This window comes from Daphnia pulex, chromosome 1 (genome assembly GCF_021134715.1).
Source record: "Daphnia pulex isolate KAP4 chromosome 1, ASM2113471v1".
NCBI classification, from domain to species: Eukaryota; Metazoa; Arthropoda; class Branchiopoda; order Diplostraca; family Daphniidae; genus Daphnia; species Daphnia pulex.
The window spans coordinates 6,758,912-6,786,869 of record NC_060017.1 but is presented as its reverse complement, the minus strand read 5'-3'; the positions used below and the strand labels follow the sequence as shown (position 1 = coordinate 6,786,869).

The following is a 27,958-nucleotide window of genomic DNA, read 5'->3' as shown; positions in this document are numbered from 1 at the left end:
CAAATGAGGAAATGATGAAGCTGCTGACGACAGCGATGTGTCTCAATGGGGCTGGCGCAATATCCCGCTGCTGCATCAGACCCTGAATATTATACACCGCCGCGCACCGTACCGAATATATATATATCTACCGGCTCTTTCTCTACCCTATAAGAAGATATATGGCCAGCAAATTGATTAAGTTGTCTATTCGTTTGCTGGGCGAAAATGGCTTAGCGCATCACATTTCCATGTCGTTTGTCAGTGAATTTCTTTTTGGGCTCTTTTATATTTTATTATACAAGTGTAAGTTCCTTATTATGCCGAATGAGAACATCTTTTCGCTGGAATTATAATAATACATCGGCGACTTTTTTTTGTTTTTTTTTTTTGTTTTCGGTCGTCGGGACTTGACAGGAGATTGCGATGCTCTTATCCGACGACAGATGCTGAAACAAATGCCCCCAGAAAAAAAAGGGGAATTTTATTCTGTCCAGACATTGCTGGCCAGCTCTTGTGTCCAAGAACATCGTCTGATGGAGCGAGGAGTAGAGCAACTCGCACAACTGTTGTTGTTTGTTGGACGGCTGCCATGTGCTGTATAGCGGTCGAAAGGTCCAGTTGTAATCCGACACACAAGTCTCTCCCTTCACAATGAAACCACCAACGATCAGCCTGGAAATTGGGAAAAAGGCCCTGGAATGTTTTGACTCTTCTCCGTCGCGATGGTGCGGCGGCGCATAAGGAGATTCAATGGTTTTCCGGTGTATTTTCTTATTATTCCTTTTTGTTCTTCTTCTTCTTCTTCTTCTTCTTCTAGACTGCTGCTGCCCCACTTGACTTGTCTTTTCTTTCAGCCACCCAGTTTGAACGTGAAGACTGGAAGAAAAGGGAGGGGGGTGTCTCCATTAGGTCTGATGGATTTTCATCTATTGAGGAGTAACTTGGCAGACTCACAAGTTGCCATAATCTCGCTCAACCCCCTTCTTCTTCTTCTTCTTCTTCTTCTTCTTCTTCTTTTTGCGTTTGATAAATAATGAAGAAGAAAAGGAAAAGGAGAGAGAAAAAATAAAATAAAAAATAACGTGAGAGGTTCACGGGCGATCAATAACCGCCTACTTGCTTGTTCGTAACTTTCCCGTTCGTTCGTTCGTTCCCGCTCCTCGTATATATAGACTTGTATGCAACCTCGATTCTCTTGTATGTAGCCTACCCCATTCACCATATAGATACAAACGAGCGGTCCTGCCAAATGATAGATTTCTAATTATCTTCGTTATAGTCGGCGGGAATCGCGTGCTGGGTTGCAAACTAATAAATTCAACCCAATGCGCCCTTTATGCTTATATGGGTCTCTCTATAGCAACAGCTCTCTCACTTCACTACAATTTTTTTTTTATCTTACTGTAATTAATAACGAGCGCAATACCGGGAAGCGATTTGTTCTTCATGACTGCAGTTGCCGTTTTTATATCTCGACATCTTGAAGACTATGCGGTATAAAACAGGTGTGGTGAGGTCGAATAATTCTACAAAGCATTTGCTTCTTCTTCTGTAAAAAATATGTTATTAATTTTTACCAGGAATTCACAATTCTGGTCGATTGGTCGTCGCCTGCTTCTCTTGGTGGATTTAACCGCCATTAATGATGTTTATATATCGTGCGCACCGTTGTCGTCAACTGGATAACGACCAGCGTCGACATTATCCTGAACTGGGATTCAGAAAGGAGATTATACATAGCGCTGTCGAACGCAACACCTTCTTTAACAGAAAAAAACGAAGGCCAAAAGCCTGCCAAACAAGAAAGAACACACCAAGTCCTTAAAGCAACTTCCTGTCGGCAAAAGCTTCCGGAAAAGAAAACAAAAATTGCGTCAAGCGTTTCCGTGCTAAACAAAATGAAGGTCTCGGCTTCTTTTTTCGTTGCAAAGTGCGCGGCCAGTCAACGTCACGTCCATCTAACTTTGTATTTACCGTAGTATATAGTCATCAGCGCGCCCTCCCCTATCATCAGCGAAGAAAAAGTTGGGCGCGGTTTTTATACACACAAAATGTTTGGATCAATCTTCCCTATTGTTGAAGGACCCGCGTCGTGTTTTAGCCAAGGCTTTTTGAATTGTTTTTCCCTGTTCACAAAATATATTTAAGCTTTTTTCTTTTTCTTCTCGTCAATTTGATGAATAGTGACGGATCGGGTCGTGTTTTTTTTTTCTTTTTGTCGCGTGAAAAAGTTGCAAAACCCCGGGATTTTCGTGAAAGTCTAAGCCGCAGACTTAAACCCGCCCAGCATCCATATCCTTCACATCATATCTCTATAGTTCTCCGTGAACTGTCTACTATATGTAGAATACAATCTCTTTCGCAGTGATTGCGCTTGTCTGCTGGGTTGTTTTCGCTTTGCCTTTGTTCTTCCCTCGTTTGTGCTGTAGATCTGCTGCTGGTAGTTTAGTTATAAACATATTCCTACTGTTGCTATTCGAGATCAAATGGCTTCTGCACTGTCTCTATATAGATTCCTTCAGCGTGTAGACTCTTGTTTTTCCCCTTTTCCACTCGGCTAAATTGAGCAACATTCTCATCAGAGAGCGCAGGAGAGGAATAGAGATCCCCGCATATTATTCACCGTGTATAGTCAAGTAAATCTTTGTCACACACACAAAGGGGAGAGCCGAGGCCCCCCCCCCCCTTGCAGCAGCAATAGCTGTGTGTGCAATCTTCGCGTTGGTTTCGTCGTTCAGTTTTCGCCCAGCGAGCCAATTTATGAGCATCACTTTTCGCATCGGCGACTTGCATATTTATATTTGCCTCCCTTTCTCCTCATCTTCTCTTCCGTATCTCTGACTTCCTGTTTCAACCTCGGCAAATATTGCGCGCACACACACAGACACACTCCGTTGGGGTAATATCCCTCATCTCTTTTTATTTTTATTTTATTTTTTTATCTTGCGTGATATTTCAAAAGTGTTCCCTTCCACTGGCAATCAATAATCCAAGACAGAGTGGATTCGACGTTGGCTGCGAGTCATCAAAAATGGCTGGAATGAATCAAGAGAAATTTAAAAAAACGGAAAAAAAAACCCCGGGAAACTCTAAACTATATACATGTGCAATATTGAAGCTATTTATAATGAACGAATGTGGGGAAGAAGGAAAACAAAATTTGTTTATTTTTTCTGGGGGGGTTCCAAGGCTTCCGTTTTTGTTTTCTTTATTTTTTCCCGATGTCGGTTGACAGGCAATTACCGAACTGCTGGGTTATTTTACCCAAAATATAGTTCGCGTGGATATATGTGTGTTTATAGTCTAGGTTATATGTTGCTGTAGACAATTGGCTGGATATGTTTATGCTTCAGATTGACGTTATTGACGTTAGCTTTCCTGGCGACACGCACGCATACAATCCATCCGTCAAGCGGATAGTCCCCCTAATGGAATCAAGCGAGTTATTCTTGTGATTCTAATTGCTCTACTCTCATTTGGGCGGACGATAACAAACTTTGATGAAATGGATGTGCGCACGATTTAACTCTCTTTGCGGGAAGTTGGCGTTCGTTATAGAATAAATCTAAGCCGATTGGTCGGATTACGTAACAAACTTTTTCCATGGATACGTCCACATTTATTCAATTAGATGATTTTTGTTTTTTCGCCAAACGGTCTGGTTATTCAAGGTGGGGCTCTGACGCCTATCCATCACCTTTTACGTAAGGTAGGGTTACATAAGCATACAAAAGGGCAAGAATAGAGTACAGTATAATAAGAAAGCTTGTGTTGTTTTTCTGCTGTATGTACAAGGGGAGTTGGCCGAATTTCCAGCCAAAAGGGGTTTCAGGATTTGTTCAGCTGACCATCAACACAATCGCTTTGAATAGTGCATAACGTAAATACGCTGGCGCTCTAGCAGCGTAGTAGTGCGCCCATAATTACACAAATGTTGCGATAGCAACCGCACGTGACCTGATAATTTCACGTTATTCAACGCGGCAGCTGTTGTGATTTTCCCCGAAAACTTGTGACAATAGCGGTCGTCGTCGCTGGTCACGAGGACGAACCGCACAGAGTTCAATTCTACGAAGAACAGACGAAAAATTCGAGGTTAAAAAAAGAGTCGATTTAATTCCACGTGCGGGCGTTTGCTTTTTTGTTTGTTTTCGGTCCCCCTTTTAACACATAACGCGCTCGTTGTCACGCCCCGCTATGTTGACAATGTGCTGTCGCGCTCTTGTTATTATTTGACTAATGTCCACACACACACACAGCACATACCAGGTTCCCTCTCTTCTCTGATTATTCGTCGAGTTTGACCAGGGTGGCGGAAGCTGGTAATAACGGCGTCGGTTCTCACCAGCGCGCCATCAAATGCTTTGCGTCTACCTTGAAGCGTTTATAATATGGATTTTTCGCGAAAATGTCGAATAACTCCCCCCTTGATGATTTATAAGCTCCTGCTTATAAATCCAGCACCCAGCTACCCTGGGTGGTATAGTATCTCTAGTAACGGTGGTCAGCCGTAAAATGATTTTATTCATGACTGACTGGACACGTATTATAGCAACGTGTTTTGATTAAGGAGCGTGATGATCTCCCGCGGCCTTTCCTATATCTCCCCCGATCTGTGGGTGTGTATATGCGCGCCAGTCATTAGGCTTCATTTGTTCGAGCGAATAGTCGAATAATGATTTTATTTTTTAAAGCCACGCCTCTTCTTCTTTATTGTATTTCTTCCATCAGGAGAAGGATATACACGTCACATCAACCTCTCCGATGAGATGAGCGATTGAGTGGCGCGTGGATGAGTTGCCGGAATTCTGCTGGCGAACTGTTGGAAACTGCTGCGCTGCGCCCCCTCCGCCAGCATTGGTTGTTAATGAAAGTATTGACGCAGTTAATTAACACACAGACGCTTGCCAACAATTCCTCGTCAGTTCCCTGGGTCTCCGTACTATCTTGTTTGCCGCTCCTGTGTGGTAGATATTTTTATATATGAAGATGTTATTTCGCCAAAAACTGCGGCGACAGCTGAGACCGTCGTTCTTGTTAGTCAAGAAGCGAGACTTGACTATTAAGCAAACCAGGACCTTTTACACCAAAGTTCCCAGTGACAAGGATCACAGCCAGCTCGTCCTAAACTCATTTTTCTCTTCTTCGTTGTTATAATTATAGCAATTTTTATGATATCCATTTAAGTGGAGTCATCCGGTAGAGATCTGGGATCCGGAATTATTATGTCTGTACTCACAAATAAATCTTAAATGTATCCAAAGTTGTCTGTTATTCTTAAGTGAAAGTATATTGCTCTGAAATCGCTGGTTGTCGAGAGTGGCGAATAAGAAATCAGACACGGTACAGAGATCAACTTGTCTCTCCTGTGACACTCGCGTGACTGGATCGTTCCGTTATTTTTATTACTCCCTTTTTTTCTTATTTTTCCCTTTTTTTTTTTGGCTTTCGTTCCCGAAAAACGGTTTAAACGGCTTCTTGTTATTTTTTCCCGGACAAAATGTTGCGGTTCCGTTCCGTGCGCTTTCATTGTCTTTGTGTGTTGTCGCCATATTATCCCCGTTCGACTTATTTTCGTTATCTTTTTTCATTCTCCTTCCGGCTTCCTTCCGCCTCCCTCCTTTAGTGCATCTGCCTCTTTTCCACTCGGTCAATTTCCAGCAGTGGCTTTTTAGTGTAGCGCACACAACTATTATTGCTGGCCATTTTCAGAACGAGACCGACCGAGCCCCATATCCTTTTAAGCGACTTATCGTCCGCTCTCTATTATGTAGAAGACTTTATATATAGCGCAAACCATTTTAGCCAAGACCCCGTCGCCATTTCCCAGTGTCTTTTTTCTTTCTTTCTTCCTATATACAACAGCCCGGCCGTATATACACAGGTCGTTTAATCCAATTGTGAAGACGGAAAAGTCCATTAGATATCTCTTCGCAGTCCATCGCCAACTGTCTCGACGTTTCTTTGGGCATCAATTTTGACAGGAGACATTTATACGCGCATAGAAGTGAATCATGGCCGTTGTTCTCGAACCGTAGCTGTGTCGTCTCAAATTACCCCTTTATAGACGGAGGCTAGTATTACCTTAGTAGACTATTGCTGTATGGCCTCTTGGAAATTGACACAAAACGTCAGCAATCGGAAGTGAATTGAAGTCGAGATGACAAGCCGGATGGGTCCATCTCCAAAGAGTCCAGACAATATAAAAACTCGTCTCTTGTTGTCTGGTCTCTCGACTAGAACGAACGAGGAAAAGTTGCGACAGTTTCGTGTGTCGCTAAAAGTCCTCAAATGATTTTTTCCCAACTTATAGACGTCTATACAGTATATAAACGAAGGAGAGGTTTGTTCATCTCCAATGTTTTCTCGGCTGTGCTGGCCCGGCCGGTGACGTTGATTGCGAATCTCGGCCGCTTTATTTATTTGTACACAAAGGGCAGTCGTCGATTGATGTGGATCGCTCGTCTATATCGTCTACACAGCCAGAAAATCCACTCTAAGTCTGTCACAAGGAAGGCCACTTTTTTGTTGTTGTTGTTGGCCCCCTTGTATATAGTTGGATTGTTCCGTCCACCTTTAATAGATCTCCCTGCCGCGCAACAACGGGACGGATAGGAGGCACAACGGACAAGAGCGCACCATCGATCCTTGTTCCTGCAGCAAGTCCCGCGTTCAATTAGAATGGTTTTCGGCCGAAACACACGCGTGCCCTTTTTATTTGGCTGTGCAGAAAAATCTCCCCGCACACTCGGCAATCCACAATGGAACAATAATTTAAAGCTCGCTGGCGTCAGAGCGCACCCAGCATTGTTTTTTTGGCCGTTATTTATAGGAACGTATATAGTATCGCGAGCCAAAGAATTGCGTCATAATTATGTAGTATAGTCTCAGAACTGCTCAAACATCTTTAAATGACATAACGAGATTCCAGGACACGTCCTTCTTAAATCTGCGAGCTGATTACTAATTTAGGAATCAACTTTTTCATCAATAGATTTATTACGAATTTCAGGCGGATATTATATTATGATGGCGCATATTAATAAGGATGCAGACTTTTCACCCTAGTATGAGAGTATAACTGTTCCCTCGGGACTATACATGCACACACATACATCCGTTTATTAAGCAGTTTATCTCGCATTGGGTTATTACCGAAATTCGCTCCCAGTCACACCGACGGAAGAATCCAACGATTTTAATGAAGGTGTACACAGGAAAAGGAAAAGGAGCCGCTTTTATACTAAAGTGGATAAGTGAATGGAAAAAAAGTCAGCGCGTCAACTGCGCTAGCAATTTTTATTTACACAGAAGTTTGCCCTGGGATGTTATTCGTCAAACTTTGAAAGATTGGGAGGCAACAATAATGAATTGTTAGAGGGAGTATTATATTCGGAACTCAGTTTTATTTTTTCGAAACGCGCGGGCCTTGTTATTATTATTATAAAACGTTTCGGGTGATTTGGACTGGATATAGTATAGACGGGGGCACACAAATCCCCATCGTTTTTTTCGTGTCTAACGAACGATTTGTTCTAATGCGATTATTCCGTTCACCCGCCGGTTATTATTTATAAGACGCTCCCTCTTTGGCTGATGAGGAGAATTTTTCGTCTTGTCAATTTAACGAATGGTCTTGCATGCTCCCTGCGTCATCAGGCAAATTGTTGTTTTGTAGTAGTAGTACTACCTTAGAAAGGACGACTTGTTTCCTACGAATTTAATCTCTCGTCAGCATCCACTCGCTTGATGACAAGCGAAATAAGTCAAATCTATATAGACGAACAAACTGATGAGGAAAACGCGGGCTTCGTGAGGGCGGACTTATTTCGACGTTTTGGGGGCGTGCCGGCGTGGGTGTAAAGCTGATGAACATTTCTATTTCACAGGGTCTTCGTCGTCTACTCAATATTGTTTTATTTTAGACAAACAAAAAATATTGTCTTATGCAGTCGTAATAATAAGTTTTCTTTTTCTTCTTCTTCAATTGTTTTGGAAGAGGCCATTAAGTGCCCAAACACCTCCGTTTTTCTCTTAGTGTTTTACACAGTGCAGGTAGCTAACGTAAAGTAGTACGTCGAATGGCTTCTCAACTAATAACCAAAAGGTATCGAGGTTGCGAACTTTAACTGGCAAAGACATTCTCAGCGGACTCGTATAATAATACGGCCGTTTCACCCCCGCACTTCAACCGGAGCCATCGCATTAATACAAGGACGGGGGGAAGCCATTCGGATGCGCCGTAATAATATATAATAGACATCAGGACGGATACGTAATAACTATATCTATATGCAAGAATCATCCGATGCGCTTGAAAAAGAAGAAAAGAGGCGGCCTATAACTCTTGATGAAATATCGAAGAACATCAAAAATGAAAGGGAAAATGGAGGCACAGCCTCACGGTATAGATGTATAAAAGGAAAAAGCCCATCAAAACTGGCAAAGAAAAAGTTTCAAGTGAAAAAGACTCCAAAGACGGATGAGTTGGAAAGAAAAAAGGGCGACCAAACAAAAATAAAAATAAAATCAAAAGATGGGAAGAAGAAAAAAAAAAGAAATCTTTGTTGCGGTTCTCCCAAAGCGCTGGCCTGGCGGGCGCTGCTCTGTTTTTTCTTTTTCGTTTTCTTATTTTTCGCTTATATAGCTTATTCAATATAGATGAGCGTCATAGGAGCCATATATAATAGATAGGTTGGGCTGTGTGTGGGCGAACGTTGTGCGCTGTTGATACACACCAAGGATCTATACGTCCATAGTCGATCGCTTTCTCATCCGAAAATCCACAAAAAAAGGGGGGAAATAACGTGGCGAAGAAAAACCGCTGATATTTTTATGGTGGAAACGATAAAAAAGAAACTATATGGCGGAAAAAATGAAATCAAATAAAATCATAACGAAATGAAACAAAACAAAAATCAGATGGCATTTTGCTTGTGCCTGGGTGGGCATTCAACAACAGGCTATATAATAACGTAAAACAGGACTCAAAGTGCTCGATGCATTATTTACATAAGAACCTGCTTGCTCTAGAAACCCCACACACCTGTGCTAAATGTTGGATATCGACGTGTCCTCACTCCCCAAGTTTTTACTTACTTCGACATTCGGAAGGATATTTAATTTATAATTTGGTTCACACAACGGGTTTACCACGACGCATATCCATCCTGTCAAAAAAAAAAACCGTGCAGAATTGATTTTATTCCTAAACAGCCACAGGAATAAGCAAACAAGAAAATTCTACGAAGAAATATCATTATATAAATATCCAAAGTCGTGCGCAAAAAGAAAACGTGGGGAGACCGCACGAGAAACAGAATGAATTATATATTCGGAATCGGACCGTGCATCCCAAACGATCCTGTGCACTTCCACGTATAAGAATATATATGCCCATAAAGCGAATAAAACCTCACGTTTTGAAATATAAACCAGCAAAAAGCAAACAGATCAAGAAATAAAAAACTAAAAAAAGGAAAGAAATCTCATGGCGATTTTTATTATGATTCTCGTTCTTCTATATTGTTTCTGCAAACACACACTCTGAATATAGTCCATATAGAATAATCCCCCAGAATTGGGCCAATAGTTTTCCATTCCCTCATCTCGGCCAAATGATATGGATTTATTATCTAGGTATTATTATTATTATTATTATTAAGTAGTCGTGCCAGATATATAGCTCAGAGACATATAAGAGCACCCAAAACACGCGCAGTCACAGAACAAAAAAAAAAAGCCCCGACCGTAAAAAAGAAATAACAACCCGCTGGATATTTTGCTGCTGCTGCTCCCGCGGTCAAGTGGCTGCTGGGGGTTCCATGGCGATGAGTCGAGGACGCGGTCATCATATCGTCTCTTTTTTCATCACGACCCTTTTTTGTTTTTCTGTTTGGTTTCTTATAGATATTCCCTTCGCGACTTTGCGTTGTTACAAGTGAGACTTCGCCCAAGGCCCTTCTAGGGTAGAGACACAACTATACACACGGCAAGCGGAGGGCATATAGGATTCGTTCGTGCGTCGCGCATGTCACGGACAGCCCACCGTCGTGAGCCCGGGCTCCTGTGCCGTTTTTCTTTTTTTCCTACACTCTACGGTTGCTAACTCACGTTGATATAAGGGCCTGCAAAATAAGAAAAGAAAGAAAAGAAATAAAAATACAAGGATTCTCGTCTGGACGTTATTCTAGCGCTGGATATTTTTTCCCTCTTGGCGAGCGGTTCTCGCACAGCACGCGATCGCACCGTTTTCCCGCGCCAGCCGGAAGCGCCCGCATGTACTACGACACATGCACACACGGGTATAGAGTATAGACAGAGAGTTTGGGAGGATTGGGGGGAAGGTTGGAGGTTGGTTCTAGATATTATACTCCTATATAGTAGCTCCTTTCGTCCCCGCGCACCAACTGATCCACCCCCCCTTCTTAGTGATCCAGTGCCTCGTCAGTTGCTCTCTGGCTTCCGTCCGCAGCAGTCGTGACTGAGAGCATCGCTCGTTTATTTTCGATCGTTACAACTCCAATCTTTTTTCTTTGCCCGTGGAAATATAAGAAAAACAAAAAAACGTCTAATTAATTTTGGCGTGAATAACTCGCGTTCTTCTCTTCATCTTTGAATATTTTTCTTCGTTCTGCCGTGCATCGACTGGAAAGCTTCTCTCGTCAATTGTGTTGATTAGCTTTCAAGTGAGTGGGACTGGCATTTCTCGACGATCATTTACATATGGTGGAAGGTGAAGAAAAAGAAGAATAAAGGCTGGCGGCGGCCGATTACCATCTCGGCACTTGCCTGGCCCGTCTCTCTCATTCTTTGATTTGGTGTGGCCAAAATTGGCTCTGCGTGAGAAATGAGACCTTGTTATGACTCGACCGTGCTGTCTAGCTCGTTGTAAAAAAAATTCTCGACAACAAGTCGATAGGAAATAATAACGAGTGGCCGATTGGTTCACAGCGGCTGCTTGTGCGAGTTGTTTGTTATCGAAACAATCAGGAGCGGAGACGACGACAGCCATCCAGCCAGCGGCGTCTCAACACACAAGACTTTGTGTGTGTTGAATATATACTGCTGTAGAATCCGTGACATATACACACACACAGCGTTTCGTTCGAGTGGCCTCATCATCATGATCGGCAGGCTCTACTCCGTCGTCTTGGCTTTCTCGTTAGTCGCAATCGGTAAGTTTCTCCTTTTATTTCATTTTTTTCCTTATTCCAATTTCATTCTTTGGATTGTACAAAATAACCAGCAGCTATTCTACTACTTGACTTTTATATACGGTAGAATTGATGTTGTATAAGAAATTATTGGCCTTATCCTATTATGCCCCCTGAGCAATTCTTTTTCACGGTATTATTAGTACATATATCATCGGCTTACATACACATCTATCCGGCTGGTTATTTATGCAGGCTTAGAGATGCGAAATGGGACGCGGGGTGTTTTGCGGCTGATTCACCCGCCGCCAATGGCCCTATCCATAATTTATTTCTATTTTTTTCCTATTTGAGTAAATGGGCTGGCTTATTAACTATGAATGATTCTTAATGGATTATTCCTGTCTGCCGACTGAAATTCTTATAACGTTGACCGGGCGGGGCGTTCCCGTGAATTTATGCACGCGCTTGAATTAACGGATAATGACGTATAGAGAATTATTAGACGCTGCCAAACGACAGAATGCTAATAAGACAAATTCACCCCGCCCAGCACCGCTGGGCTCATAAAGTTCACGGAGAAAAGTCCGTCACCTTACGGAGATAGAGACTACTTCTATAAAAGCTAAAATAGTTGGCCTGTACATAATGCGGAATGGTAATTATACAGGCGGGACCAGCACGTGTGCTTCATTTTCCTCCCCTGCTGTCTCCACCGATTGCCAGCCAAGCCCCAACCCCTCGTCTTTCATGACCTTTTCACAAAGTGGCCAGGCCGTTCGGGCAGATGGCTGATGAGATGAAATTAGCAATGCAGCAACAGTAGGCCGAAATATAACACAAGCCAGCGACCATAGTTCTAATAAGTCTCCAGCAGCATCAGCCAAAAAAGTCGTCGCGTGTACATATACATAGGCGTGGCCCTGTTTGGTATGCTGGGCTGGTTCCCATCAAGGAGGTTCCCACGGTACGACTTGTCAACTCGTTGCCCAGAGCTGAAAATTGCCTGTGTTTGAACTGGGAATGGGACTAGGCTTCTGCTGGTCAATACGTCCATCACATACGGGCCTTTAGTGGTGACCCGAGAGAGTGGTCTGCTGATGGTCTGGCCGTTCTTTTCCGACGCCTCGGCCTAAATAAAATGAGACGCCCAGTGCAGCAGCAGCAGCAGCTTCTCTCGTCCCGTTTCTATTGTAGACGTGCGGGGGCTGTTCCATTGATTTGATGCGGATGAATGAAAGAAACCAAGTCCAGCGTGAAGGCGGTTCATCGCGGAGAAACCGGATGGTCCGCTGTGTGTCCGAATCTCCGGCGATATTCCGCACATGAAAAAGATGAACGATACGAAGCAGAGAAAAATCGTGAGCGCGGCCTTCAGCTGAGCTGCTGCTGTCTATAGCAGCACATATCGAGTGGGAGTGATGATATACTAAGAATAAATAAAATCAAAAAGCGGAAGGAAAATCTATATAAATAGATTTTGAGACGAGCGCGGGATCGTTTCACACAGTCTGGGGTGACGGCCGATTCCGGCGCCCGATTCCGGTGGAGCCGCGTTGCGGTTCATATGCCACCGCTTCCACCAGCCCGGCCTGTCATATTTTTTCTGCGGGCGTCCGATGGCGACCTATTGCGTGATTTATGGACGTCATTCCTCGTTTCCTCATCTCTTTCCCAACATTTTTTTTTTTTTCTATTTCTATTCTCCTGGATAGATAGATATATATATACACGCCCGTCTGCCCGTCTACCCTTCTTTTTTTCTTGGCCGGTTCTTTTTTTTGGTCGGGGTAATGTGCTCCGGTTTCTCTCGTCCCTGCGTCAATCCAGCGGTCACGTGGTTTTCCCTTCCGTCCCATCCAACACAACAATTGACAAACAGAGTACGTAGATGGTACACACACGCGCCCAGCACGCATCCAGCAGAGAGGGGGGAGTAGCAAAGCAGCCACATCCTCCCGGCGTGCTTCGCCTGTCTAAAACATTGGCCATTGAATGGAATGGCGAATGATGATGGACGACCGGAACTACTGGACCACCCAGTGCGGGTAAGAAGGGGGGAAGGGGTGGGAGTGTGTTGTGTGTGTGTGAGCGAGAACGACGATTGAAACGGAGCTTTTGCGTGTCGCTGCATGTCGGGAGAACATTTGAAATATCTACGGACACACCTTGGCACATCGTTTGCATATCCCTCCTTCTATAGTACCTATATTACGCATCGCATGATCCCGTCTCCTCCCATTTCCTCTATATATCTATTGGATTGGCTATTTAGACGGGGGGGAAATTAGATCATGGGAATTAAATATCTCGCGATGATTTATGAATCCAAACATTAATTCAAATTCGCTTCGAGGAGACATTCGTACCCTGCCGCCCACGAAGTTTGACATGACGAAGAGAAATATTACTTTTTTTGAAGTCAAACAAATTGAAAAGCTGACCCTACCTGAAGTTGGGGGGGGGGGGGGGGAGAAGAGGCAGAGGAAAGGAATGAAAAAAAATTCGCCTTGTTATATAACAAGCTACTGACGGAAAGTCTAGACTCGAGTATAGGCGCTCTAAATGAAAGAATTCTTCCAACTCATTTCCATCGGATTTTTTGTTTCTGAGAGAGCAAGACAAAAGATCAAACGAAACGAGAAAATGAAATACATTCTCCGGCGTCGACAGTTTGTGTTTTTTTTAAATCACGAAAACAATTGACAAGGACCAGACGTCAACCTACACACACCCACACGTCAGCCGGCGGCCAAAATAAGCAACTACGACTGAACTGCTGGGATGAGTCTATTAAAAAATTTATTTTCCACTTGGTTTATCCCGGTTCCTTCTATATAAGACGGGGATTAGAGATGAAAAAACCTTTAGGACACTGTCTATAAACTATAGGCCACCACGTATGGGTCTGTGCACTTTTGTAGGCCTGTCGGTATCAAATAAACACAGCAGAACCACACTGTCATCATCTCATAAATAGTCGGGCCATCAGAGGAGCTAGACGACTGTTTTTAGGCCTCTCGGCGGTCGCACGGGGGGGCAATATGGCGAAAAGCCGAACGAAGAAGAAGTTTTGGGGGAAAATAAGAATAATAAGAATATAAGCCAGTAGCAGCATCGACTTGGAAAAGCAGGGGGCCAAAGGATTTTCTAGGCCACCGAACAGCAGAAGCGCATCAAGAAGGAAAAAGACATGGCCGAGCATCCAGTGCCCGGATAAGAAGAGCGTTGGGGTGCCCCCCATCCGCCGGAGCTTCGCGAAATGAATCCCGGCCGCAGCCGCAGCCGCAGCACTACGCCATAAGTTTTGTGAACTAGGCGCGCAGCCACCGTATATACTCCGCATAGATTGGAAGCCGGCTTTTTGACAGTCAAGTGTATTATACCGCGGAATTATGAAGCCGTAAAGTCTCTGGCGAAAACAGAAACAAGCTTCTCTCCGAAAGACTCTACGCCCCTTCGAGGGAAAAATGCGGACCATTTCTAGACGCAATATGATTAAAAATATGACATTCAATATTATTTTTATAGTAAATAGATATAGGCTAGTATAGGACTGGGGGGTGGCTTAAATCTCTATCTAGAACTGCTGGGCCTGCAAGGCGGTCGTACTAGTCCAGGGCCTATAAAAGAGAATAGCTCGGAGGATAACCTATACTGAATATACACTGAATATGTGTCTGTCTATCTGTCTGGCAACTTATAGACGGAGGGGACGTTAGGAAGTTTTTCTGAGCTGTTCTGCCGGGCAACCGAATCCTGCAAAATGTCAACAACACGCAGGATATAGTGTGCGGTGTGTGTGTCTTAGCTGGCGTGCGGAATGGAAAGAGAGGCTGACTGGGTGTCAGTCGGTAGAGCGAAACAGTCGTCGACAGTCTCAACACACAATGAAGAAGATAATAAGTTTCAAAACTATGGCGGGTATTACAAAAAAAAAAACAAATGACAACCAAATAGGAGCTAGGATAAATGAATTCTCTCATTACTTTATGGACGTGTATAAATAACAGATGACGGAGACTCTGTGTGTCTTTTTTTTCCCCGTCGTCACATGCACACGGCACGTATGTGTATTTAGTAGCTGCTGCAACGAAGAAATGTTGCCCCCCATGTATAGAACGTCGACACGAGTGTGTAACTGTGTGTTTCAGCTGATAGAGGGATTTATTATACCGCGGGCCGTCGACGATGTAATAATAAGACAACAGGCCACTTGCCCAGCAGCAGCTCCTGTGTCCGTACACACAGCTGAAAGGATGGAGGGGGGCATTGAAAATGAATTAGATAAGGCGCCCAGTAGCAGCAGCAGCACTCTGGCTGTTATATAGCTCTCCTCTCTCTATATGTAGGCTAGTACATACGGGGGAAGCCTTGATGCTTTTCTCAGCTGCGAGTATTGATCTGGCTGCTGCTCTTCATCGTCCTTCCTTTGCCTCCTCTCTGCTCCTCCTTTCGCCATTCCGTTCTCAATTTTTTTATTTTTTGGCCGCGGTCTTGTCGCTGGCCATCTCTGCTCGAACGTTAGATTAGAGCCGGCTCAAAGAGAGATGATGATACGGCCTTTCACTTTTTTGTTTTCATTTCCAATGAAAGACCTGAAACCTTTAGGTTTGAGTCGAGGAATACTAATAGCCCCAACCGCCCACGTCTCAATAACTCTTGGACGTGTGACTGTGTGGGCCGCCATGTGGAGCTGATCTGTACCTTCTCTGTACTATCTATACGCTTGACCTCTCTTGTTTAAAGACGGCCCGAAATATATCCCTTGGACTCTGGCAATCGAACTTGTTCATTAAGAAATGTTTTGTCGCCTTATGTAACTTGGCCATCAAACAATCAAGAAGGACCCACTGTCTCAGACTTAGTTAGAATCCACACAGCTATAGTGCTGGTATAGAACTTCAAGAATTCAAAAGCCACTCGGTGCTATAGTGTGGCCGCTGATATATTCCGTCTGTTTGTATTACGACATATACATCAATGGCGAACAGAAAGCCACTTGGCCGTCCGCCGTTGGCTTTCTGCTGGTCAGTCTAATCCTTGTATATAAATCAGTCCGGGGATTCTGATAAAAAACCTAATGATAATTGCACGCCACTTGGCCAGTGGGCTACTACTGCACTCGCCTCTGTCCCAAGTCTATATAAAACAACCCAGACCGATCTGTTTAGTAAACATCAAACGACTGCTAAATGATACACACCTCGTCCATTCTCTCTCGCCTTTTCAGACTCGCTGTGTTTACGTTTAGCCAAAACTTTTATGAAGACACACCATCACACTTTTATTATATGTACCTGCGGCCAAGTTTAGATGAGCAGTCCGTCGTTCCAGATAGAGCCAAGTCTTGTGTGTATACAAAAGATAGAACTATAGAGAGACAGCGGAGGGGGGGCACAACTTCTTGCCACCGCAACTTCACATTCTCATCTAAATTCGACTATAGTGATGCTAAAAGGATCGTCCTCCTCCTCTATCACGCCAGACGTGGCTGAGGGGCAAAGTCGGGATAGACAACCAGCACGGCCACCCAGACAGCAGCAGCACTATTGCTGGGCTGGCATCTATAACACAATGTTGCGGGGATGAACCGGGATGAACTGAAGGTTATATAGACTAGGGAGCTAGGGAAACTTGTCGATTGGCTTTCGTCTCTGCCACAATCCCACATCTCGCGGGAGACGTGCATATAATACTCCTGTATTGCAACTAGGCAGTAGGTACTCTTTATATTATGTTACAGCTTTTGGGCAGAGATTTCTAGGTACGTGTAGTTTTTTTATCAACCGATTCTTTATTCAAAAGAGTCTCATTATTGGCTTTCGGGGAGAGACTTCTGAGGAATGCGATAATGCACGACTAAAGACGACATTTGTATAATATGATTTGGAGATTTCTTTCTAGTCAAGTAGTGAATTTGTGATGGAATTTGATTCGCAGAACTCGGAACCCTTTTTTCTCTTGATTCTATTCAGCAGTGGTTTATAGTACCGGTACCCAACCCGACTCGTTATTATCTGATTAGGGAAACAGGAAGTAACATCAACAATAAAAGACGCTCTGGCATCAGTGTGCAACTTATTCATATGACTCTATAGCGCATAGTAGCGACAACTTGGCCGACTTTGTTGTATGCGATTATAGTCAATATTGCACCCAACAGCCCGTGTGAAATCAAGAACAAAGTCTCCTGATTAAAAAGGTGAGATTATTTAAAAAACAAAACAAAAAATCTGACGCTGCTGACATGCAAATGAGATTCGCGTGAATCTCGGCTGTTGTTGATGGAGCGTTAACACCGGCGAACTTTGTTCAACTTTGAAAGGGGTGAGGTAGAAAAATGGGAAGCGCTTGGGAAAGAATGAAAATTTAGCAAAAAAAAAAAAAAAAAATAAGACAATGGAGGAAACGAGCAACTAGATCAATCCCAGGCTGTGATAATATCCGCAGCCCCGGCGCCCCGTGTTTGCGTCACTGGCGGCTGACGGTGGGTGTCTTTGTGTATATTCCCCCTTTAGCCGTAGAAATAACAGACCCCACCCTTTCAGACGACCTCCGTCTAAGAAATTTAAGACGATAGAATAACCGAGGAGGTGGCAAACTGCTGGCAACGACCGAGCTTTTTGGTAAAAAAAAAATAAAATAATAATATAAAAGAAATGATGCGCTTTCAAAAAGTGGGTGTGGCGGCGCAAAAGAATATACCAACAAACTAGAGAGAGAGAGAGGGGGGGACTCATATTTAAAGCTCTGAAGAGATCTGTCGTTGGATCATAGTACCCCATAAGCTATCACAACCGCTGACATTTTATTTTCCCAGAAAGAACAAAAAAGGGAAATGTATCTAATGTTATTGGGTGAGAGATAATATAACCCTGTAGAGCTGTAGAGAGATAGGCTTCATTCCGGGGCGCACATATCCCGCGGAATATTATACAGCCCGCGTTATACTCGTCTTTCCCTTTTTTTTTTTAGCGAATAGCTTTTGACTTTCTTTCGATGTTATCTGATATGCCGTCCTTAAATCTTATCTTGCGGCTCGGTCTAAATGTTCAAGCGCTCTTACACAGCCATTAAGGAAAACGACACGCAGCAGTGTGGCGTTTTGGCTAGACCCTGAACAATGTAAAACGTAACCGCATCCCGATCGTTATAAGACTCATCATATAGTCTACGGGCAGTTGCGGATCGAGCCCACAGGTCAGAAGCAGCTACGAAACGGGCGGTCGATTTCTTGTCCGCTCTGTATATAAATAAGATGTCCGATAAATGGACGTACACAGTCCTATAAACGTATAGACGGTGGACAGTCTGCTGGTCGATAGTTTTGCTTCTCCGTTGCTGTTGGCGGCGTGCAAACGGGAGAAAAAAAATAAAGTTACAAATAAAATAGTAGTTTACAAACACTCACACACACACATCTTTCCGACGGCGGCCTGCGAGTCGCTAACGGGCATGATTTAGCGAAGGTTATACACGCTTTCATGACGTCAATAATACATATTCGGCAAGGGCGACGAGTGCGCGAAAGTTTGGCGTGGCCACTTTCTCCTTTAAATTATTATTAGACGCCGAAAAAATGATCACATGAGTTGACGAATACTAAATAAATTGGCAGAGCCATCAGCGTATCAACACCAGCAACTGGATTTCAAATAAAAAAAAAAGCTTTAATAATGCGCGGATAATATGATGTTGGCAACACGGTGCACACGGTGCATTAAGCGGCGCATCGACTTATTTCCAACTTGAATGCGTCTCACGAAAGTTTGTTTGATTCGATGCCCATATCTTTCGAGTTGGATGATGTGACCTTTTGAAGTCATTTGAAACAAAACCTTTTGTCTTCTTCTTCTTCTATATGTATCCTTTTTTTCCCTGGTGCGCCGCGCCCGTCTTGTTGTTTTCTGCCTTGCCGCGCTCGCTGACATTTCCCTCTTACACGATTATGTGTGTACATATAATACAGCGGGGCCCTGCGCGCGCGCTGCCTCTATTATATATTTTCTTTTCTTTCTTTTTTTTCTGGCTGTTGTCACGAAGCTCTTTGCCCGTTTTGCGGCGGCCAGCCTGTGTGCCGGGAAGTAAAACATGTGCGGTGTGAGCGTGTCAGCACGCGCTCCTTTTCTCTTCTCTCATCCCCCTCCCCATATAGCCCCGGTGTTGTCGCAATCAATTACGGTTCGTCACCGTGACGACTGTATATCACCGTCTGACTTGGCTTATAAAGCCTAGCTTCTTTTTCTTCTTTTTTCTATAATAGAGAAATACAAAAGTTTTCAAGAAATCAGGAACTGTATAGATTGTGAAAGAAAGAAATGGCCTTAAAGTAGATCGAATTATTATGTCTGCTATAGGTGTGTGTGTGTGTAGAGTGAAAAGGGCAAGCGAAATGGAATGAAAATCACGCAAAGTGATTGAGTCTTATTAAAGTTGTTGGGAGGAGGAAGAAGAAAAGGGCGCCAGCGACCCACGAACACGGTAGAAGACAAAATCGAAAGTTTTGTAGATTTTTTCCCCTAAATGCCGAAAGCTTTCGGCTAGGCGCCTTTTGCGTGAATTTCAACTTGTTTTTTTTTTTTTTTTTTATCGTCGTCTCTCTTGGAGTCGTGTGATGTTCCGCCTACTTTTCAATTTTCGACGCCACCCCCCTCCCTCCTTTTTTTTCAAATTGAATATAGCTGTTCACTCGTCGTTTCATTCGCCTTAATGCGATTCCCTCGCCGAAGAGATCCAAGAGATTTTGATCTTTTTGCCGTGAAGAGGATTCTTTTGATTCCCCGGTTATTCGACATTGTCGAAAAAAGGAAAGAAAAAAAACACATACACAAAACGTGGGTGGGAGAAAAGAAAATAGTTCCTAGATAATATTATATTGGCTACTAGATCTATTCTAGCTATATACGCTGGGTATACACACAGCGTCGTATTGATATACCACTTTAAATTCTTGTTTTCTCGTCCGATGTAGTACAGTATTTCTATCTCGATGTCATTTTCTTTTTTTGGAAAGAGATCCTCCTCCTCCCACGTCTTATTTTTCACTTGTACTTTTAGTTTTTTTCTATTTTCCCCCTTTTGTTTTTGGTTCGGCTTATTTCTTTTTACATTTTGTTTTTTGTTGCAATTGCGCTTCGTCAGTTGCGAGACTATACCATTCGGACTGGAATGGACCGTAAAGAACCGGAGAATCGTTTGGCAGTGGTGCTAAGTGAGCTCGCTTCTTTCCCTTTTTTTTGTTTCTTTCTTCCTTTTTCTTGATATTCTCCCGTTTCCTGAAACAAACTACACAATCTCTTTTGTTGACTCGTTATAGACATTTTTTTTTCTTTTTTTTCTTCTCTCGTTTGTCTTGTAGTTTTATTTATTTATCCATGTTTTTGTTTTTTTCCCGTAGACCGTACCGAGAAGCAGAAAACAGTACGTGCTCTTTATATATACGTCTCTACCGTATATAGATATATACCATAGTAGCGTATTTCTTCCGTACCGCTGTACACGTCCTTCGCCTTAAACCCATTCGCAATTTCTGCGACTAATAGCGCTTGCCCACGCTTTTCTTTTATTTTCATTCCGGTTGGAATGAGTCCATATATAGACTTATCTCGAGACTTCAAGAAACTGCCTAGTATACTCTCTACAACGTATTACGGCATATCCTAGAGTTATCTCTTTAGCAGCAGCAGCAACGGCAGCGGCATATATAGACACTCATTTATAGAGAAATAGCGTCGGCACGTATACGGTCTATATGTATATGTGCGCAGAACAACTATAGACACATCTGTATAGAGTGGGAGGCTAAAGTTTTCGGGAAGCCATCGGGTCGAGTTAATCTCAGCTCTCGCGGAGCAAGTGCAAAAGAGGGAGAGAGGTCGAAACTTAATGGAAGCTCTCAGCAGCAGAGAGTCTCAAGCCAAGCAGCTAGGGCGTTATATAACAAACGGGGCAAACACAGCAGCAGCAGCGGCGGCGGCGGCAGTATAGACACACAATCTCAAACAACGAGACGTTAATGAGCTCAGTGTCATATTCCTTGCCAATATAGCTATACGGGCATATAATAAGTAGCGCTTGGCAATCAGCGGAGATATACACTAGAAGAGAGGAGGGACTATATATATAACCCCCCACAAAAGTATGAAACAAATGAAAAGCCACAGAGTGGAGGGAATATCAAATAAAAGCATCAAAGGCTGAGAGAGAACAGAAGTCAACGACAGCGCAGAGCTGAGAGATACAGGCCAAAGTGGTTCGTGTGCTCTTTCGGCTCTTTGGCTCTTCCTTGTGCTGCGCATCAGCCAGAGAAAGAAACAGAGAACGCACACAGAGTAGGAGAGCTATATCTGCTGTTGTATCAACACGCAGATGGAGCCCATCAACGGATAGTTGTTCGTCTTTGCCATTTGCTTCTTCTCCTTTTTTCGTGCCCCTTGACGATCGTTAAAGAAAACGAGAAGAGACGAACGTTCTAACTGGAGACGAGGGAGCCCCCACCCGCTGCGATGGGCTCGCAAATTTCCCCGGCGTTGATAGAGCGAGCGCTGATGAAATACTATAGATTATGTGTGTGCTGTGTCTACTCTGTATATACATCTGCAGAGAAACGGAATAATAACAACAACAGCCAACAACATCAAGTATAAATGTAAACCTGATTATTTTGGAAGCGAAATGTAAAAATGATGAATATGAAGGGAATATAAGCCAATTGAATGAGAATGACGAAATATCCAATGTTGTTAATCTTTGGCTGTCATTTATATTATAGTCGAGCTAAAGGGAAAATGTTGAATCAATCATGGCAACTCTCGTGATGTGGCCCTTTTTATTGCGCGTGTATAACAAATGAACGCGGCCATTGTGCAACAAATACGACAAAGCCACCGGAAATGCGTTTGGATGGAAAAGGATCGATTTTTATTTTATTTTTTTTTTTTTCAAATTATCTATCTGAAAGAAGCCGCGAAATCCTGGCGCCGGGGGTTATAATATCTCGGGAGAACAAAGAAGAGCTAAAGTCTATAACCAGCAGCCGATCTTTAATGACAAACATGTGCGGCCTTATATTTTTTAAGCGCAAATAAATTCTATTGGCCGAGTTGATTGCGCGGTCTATACAATCTACGCCATCTATATCCATCAGTCTTTAAAGCCCAGACGGACATATAAAGGAGCGCGCTGAGTGCCAGCAGTCGTACTTTCTACATTATATGTCGCACACGTGTCTTGGGTGAAAGATAAACTCGTTCCCGCATGTTGCAACTGCCGGCCCGTTGCTGGGGTGAAAATAGCCTTTAAAAAATCCACCGCCTCAAATGTATATTCTATTCAGCTGAATTCTCCTGAAATTCTCTGGGATAGACAGTAGTATGCTACTACTCCGATCATTGGAAATATCAACATGAAAGTGTAACCAAACACTCGACTGGGTCAATACTCTATCGCAAGACATTTATTCATATGATGATGTAACTCTGATGATTTACTCATGTCAACTTTGTCTGCGACGAATTTCTTCATGTTGTAGGTGGGCAGAGTTGATGTCGGACGGAAATACCGTATATAAATAAATCAAAGGTATATACTGTCATTGCCTTTCGGCATATCAGCTGGACAAAAGAAGCCCCGTCTCACACATCACACCGTATATATCCTTTGTTGTTTTCTATAAACGACTTCAAAGTCCTTCTGCGAATCTTCACCTGATGCTGTTGTCAGTTTGTCACCGGCAGGAACCAGCAGCGACACGGTGGACGGGGTTGTTGGGTTCCTTATTCGCTCCTTTGTCAAATCTTTTTCCAATCTGGCTGATAGGGTGTCCGTCAAGCTTTTATATAACAACCGAGAGGACGACGCAATAGCACAAGACAGGCAGAAATCAAACACTGACCGATCCTCGTGAGCTATTGGGCACGTACTCTTATATAGACGCGGATCTAGTATAGTATATACTTCAGTTGACTTTCTCGATTATTGACTTGTCAAGGGAAAAGGCGACAGCTTTGGCAAAATGAGAAAACATACACACAGGATACGTAGCCTACTCTGATGTGCCGCTAACAGGAAAAAAAGGGTTTTCATTTCTTCTGAGGGTGCTATAGCAACAGCGATGTATCTATATGTGAGCGCGGTATACATCTATTCGCCAATCCACTGCGTTTGATTGAAAGAAGACTCGGCGGAGTTCGCAGGAAACATTTCGCCTTCATCCTCAGAGTACGAAGTTGCTGTCTCCATTTCAACTGTGCTGTGCGAAGGCGCTGCTGATGTGCAACAACAGCAGCAGCAAATAACAAAAAGATCCTTGGGATCAAGGTAGTACGACAAACATCCAAAATGTACTATCTATATCTCTATAAAGTAATTGGAGAAGAAAGTAACACCGTGTTATTGGAAAGAGTGCCTTTAAGAGTTCGCGTTAAAAAAATAATCATTTCTTTTTTCCTTGTGTCAAAGTCCTATTGAAGGGAAATTCCCCAAAAAGTTTTGTTGAAGTTTCACGCCGAGTTTTTCGCATCTGACGTCAGTAGCGGAGGCGCAGCACATGCCTTCGCATTGTGTCTAATACATTTCTACGGAATATTTTCCTTTCCATTTTTGTCAAAGGATGATGAGAGGGGATGATGAGGAGGGGGGAAACACGATATAACGAAAATAAGGACCGACGTGAGTCAGAGGGTGTGTGCTGGAGTGATTGAAAAGCGCTGCTGAGATTCCGGCTGTTTGTGTCTTTATTGGCCGAACCGCTGTCGCCTTTTGGCGATTCAGCACAGCACAAACAACATCTACTTTTCTGCCAAATATACCGCCTTGGCCATGTCTCTCAGGCGTGTGTGTGTTCTTTCCTCTGTGTTCATTGCGAAAAAGGAAAAAAACGGGAAAGATGACAACACATGGGAAATGAACCTGGACGTGAAAGAAAACAAGTTGTTATATTAGCGAGATAGAAAAACAGACGTTTCTCCACTATCTCTACACTGCGGTGGCTGTTCATTTAATAACCGCAAAGAAAGTCATCAAATGAGCTCACTGATGACAGCGTCAGATCTCTAGCTTGCTGTGCTCAGCGGGCCAGCAGGACACCGGCGTTGATCCCGGTGAAAGTCGTCCACGACACGCCAGCTTTTCAGCCTGACAGCTTCACTGTCATCACCTTTTCTCTTTCTCTTAATAACAGTACACACCGTGCTCTGCTGTATACCAATTTACGGAGATGTACTGCTGATGTTTATACCCTTCCACTGCAATTGATATAGTACAGCAGCTGCTGTAAACCATAACTGGCAAGCCCAGATCGCTCGCCTGTTAGACGCGATCTTAGACAGTGTTGTGTTTCGCGGAAAACCCAGAAAGTAATGGAGAAACAAGAGCGACTCCTTGGCGTTCTCGGTGCTTTTGCGCATTAACGAGGATTTAGTGTGTATATATTTTCTTGAGTGAACACACACAGCAGCACAGCAGCAGCAAAGTCTAACTGTTCAAAGAGATTAGGTGGACCGTGAATTATAGATATAGGGAAGAGCGCTATAGAGCTGTATCTAATTTAGACACTGTATGCGCGTTACAGTCGTCGGAATAGGTGCGGCAATCACCCAAAATGGAGAAGAAGACATCACGCACAGCACTCGCCGTCTATTTGCGTGTTTTCGCGAACAGGAGACGAAGGATCTACACGGGAGAGAAGAAGAAAAAGGAGAGAGGGAAATGATACATTGCGTCAGCAATCCATCAAGTTAGGGAAAAGACGGAGCTCTGTATGTATAGAAGCTAGAGAGCAGCAAGAGAGTTTGGTGGTGCAGCACATGTTGGCCAAGTCCCGGCGGCGGAGAGACGGAGGATATCCACTCCATCATCCAGGTTACTACTATACAGTGCTCTGCTTGTACACGTAACGCATATATTTATAATACAGCATTTGTACAACGTATTCACTATATATACTGATGGAAAACTAGGATCCCAACACTCGTCGTAAAGAAGATTCGCTATCGCATAAAGTTGCGAAAAACTTATAATCCAATCGTTGCTGTGCTGTTCACGCAGTCCATGCGTAAATGTATTTAGCCTGTCGTTAGTCGAATGAGAGTCTATATAAGAACTAGTTACAATTCTGCGCACACAACATCGGGTGACGGTGGCGCCTTCTTTCAAACCCAAAATGGGGATTGAGATTTAGCGTTCCGAAAATACATTTAAAGACGCTGTCGGCGGGGCGACATCCACTTCACTGATTACGTAAAGATAAATATGTGTACGTGCCTGAGCTTAGAATTTGCCAAAGGGAGTTGTAAAGGAAAAAAAGATGTGCGTTGCCTTGACATAAGAAGAAGGTAAATATCATCATGGCAACGCTTTATTGCGTGGCGGCGAATTAACATTTTTAAAAAGACTAAAAAACCAAAGAAAAACAGATAAAATTCTTTGAATTTTTGATGACGGCACGTGCGGTGTACTCGGCACAAAAACACAGGGGGATGATCCACCAATGGAATTGATGAACCGCTCAGTATTATATAATCGGCAATAGTCCAATGGGGGCAGATGCTTCGGCAGCTGGACAAAATGGAAAAACGAACGGGTTAAGGCATCAGCAAGAAGAAGAATATAAGACAAAAAGATCTATCGACATGAGAAGTGCCACGTGTGCTTACTATAGTACATGTATTCCTTATATTCGACGCCAATGTGTCTATATTCCGATCGATGGCCAACGATTCATTTCCTGGCTGCAACAAATCAAACAGAAGCTAATGAAAAAAACAGTCTTGTGTTGCTGCTGCTGCTATAGAGTCCTGCCGGCGATACAGCATAGACCCTCAACTCCGCCGGTCTATCCTCTCATATAAGCTTGCTTGTCGTTGAGAAGTCGTTTTAGGCAATCGTCCATTCGTCCAGAATGAATTGATATAATATATATATTTCTTCTTCTTCTCCTTCTTCCGTTTATACGTCTACCAAAAAATAAATAAAAAAGAAAGAAACAGCAGGAAGAAGAGGAGGAAATGGAATTAAATGTCGACTCCGCTGTTGCTATGCCCCAGCACAAGAGAAAAGGAACGATCCTGGTAGCAGATGGACGAGAGGTGTCCCCCCCCCCCCCTCCCCACATTGTATCGCAGCTGTGCCGGGACAAAAACACCCTGGAGCTTACCAATTATATAATGCACTATATCTTGGCTGTATAATGTATATATTGCTTTTTAGCAGAGGAGGGGTCGAGAAAATAAGTCTTTTATTACTAATGGAGTGGTCTTGGATGTCAAAATTGCTCCTTGCTCCTTGTGAATTAAGACCTGCAACGTTGCAATAAATGTCGTCCACACTCCACACTCGTAATCATTACATTGATATAGCCATTATTAGAGAGCTATATGCAGTTATAGGTTGTGTGTGTAGGTATATAGAGAAATCCAATAAATGCTGTTACCCCTATTTCATTGGGTCGTCACCCGGAAACGGGATCATAAGTGGGGAAAAAGTTATCAGAGGGTAATTGGTGCTGTGATGACCGGTGATGACCCCAACGGCCCCACCGGATTCCCAATAAACCACCCACACTTTCTCTTTGTTATAATATAGCACCAACTTATGGCTTTTATCCTTTGACCGCATATGCTGCGGGTGGTGCAGATCAAGAGCGAATAAGAAATAAAACAGAATACCGCGATTGCACTTGGGCTCCAACTTTTTGGCCTTGTGTCGCTATAAATGCACTTTGCAAGGCCATCAAATGTTTCCGTCGTCTGCTTTGAAGAGTAGTATGTCACACGTCACGGATGGTGTCAACCTGAAATCTCACTACAGTAGGCCTACACTCTGCCGGGCTGGAGGAGTGAGGCCGAAGGGGAGGGGGCACATCCCAGAAGATGAAAGGGGAGAAAATTTGAATAAAAAAGGACCCAGAGAGGAATAAAGAATGAAACATATTCTCAGCTTTTGCTAAAGTGCTTTGATCGCTCTATATATAACGTTGTTTGTGCTGCTAGCGTATGGGTTATATTGTATAATAGTGGAGGCCTTTCAATTCACGGCGTTTGCACGCAATCGTCCCCTCTTCACCTCCCATCAACACTGTCAACATTTCGCCAATATAAAAAGAAATATCTGTGTCTATATTAGAATAATATACTCGCCCTTTAATGTATTCACATATTATCCCGGCTCGTCTAAGAAGAGGATAAGACATTAAAATAACGATCAAAGTAAAAAAAATTGAACAAAACGAAACATTTGACAGGATAACCAACACGGAAATTCAATTTTTAGGGTTACGTCACATATGCATTGAGAGAGCGTGAGAGCCTGTTTATAGAAGGGGATGTCCTCACGCTATAGTTTGAGGTGTCGACTGGATAGAGTTATTGTTACGACGTAGATAGTGACCACCACCACCACCGCTTGGCGCGGAGCACACACACACACACAGTAGGACACAACAGGATGCGGAAGTTGGAAGGATTCCGAGAGGAAACAACGCGCGGCAAACTTGCTGCGCTCATAATTGGAAAGTTGCTGAGCATTTTGGGTCAGTTAACTCGCACATAGCTCGAAATGATCTATCGCGGATTAACATTCCATTTCGGAAGTGCTGGTAAATTAGGTTGACAACAGCCTGGATTGTTCCGGGCTAAATGTGTGACCGTTTTGGCGCATTGGTTCTCCCATCACAACGAGACGCCATACTGCGGCACGTGCCTGGGAAAGATGAGGCGTGATGTGCACTATGGTTGCGGATTTCATTGGATTATATATGTGTTGTACGGTCGTCAAAGCAGGTATATTATTGAAGTTTAGGTTGGAATGAATAATGCAAC

General features: G+C 43.4%; 1 protein-coding gene across 1 annotated transcript in view; it reads left to right on the top strand.

The window, feature by feature from the left end:
• The first annotated feature begins 10,422 nt into the window (after positions 1-10,422).
• Positions 10,423-27,958, top strand: part of LOC124197697 — a 35,327-nt gene continuing 17,791 nt past the window's right edge. Inside the window, exon 1 of the mRNA XM_046593265.1 lies at positions 10,423-11,159. Coding sequence (XP_046449221.1) covers positions 11,108-11,159 — 52 coding nt within the window. The 5' untranslated portion in view covers positions 10,423-11,107. The remainder of the gene's footprint in view (positions 11,160-27,958) is intronic.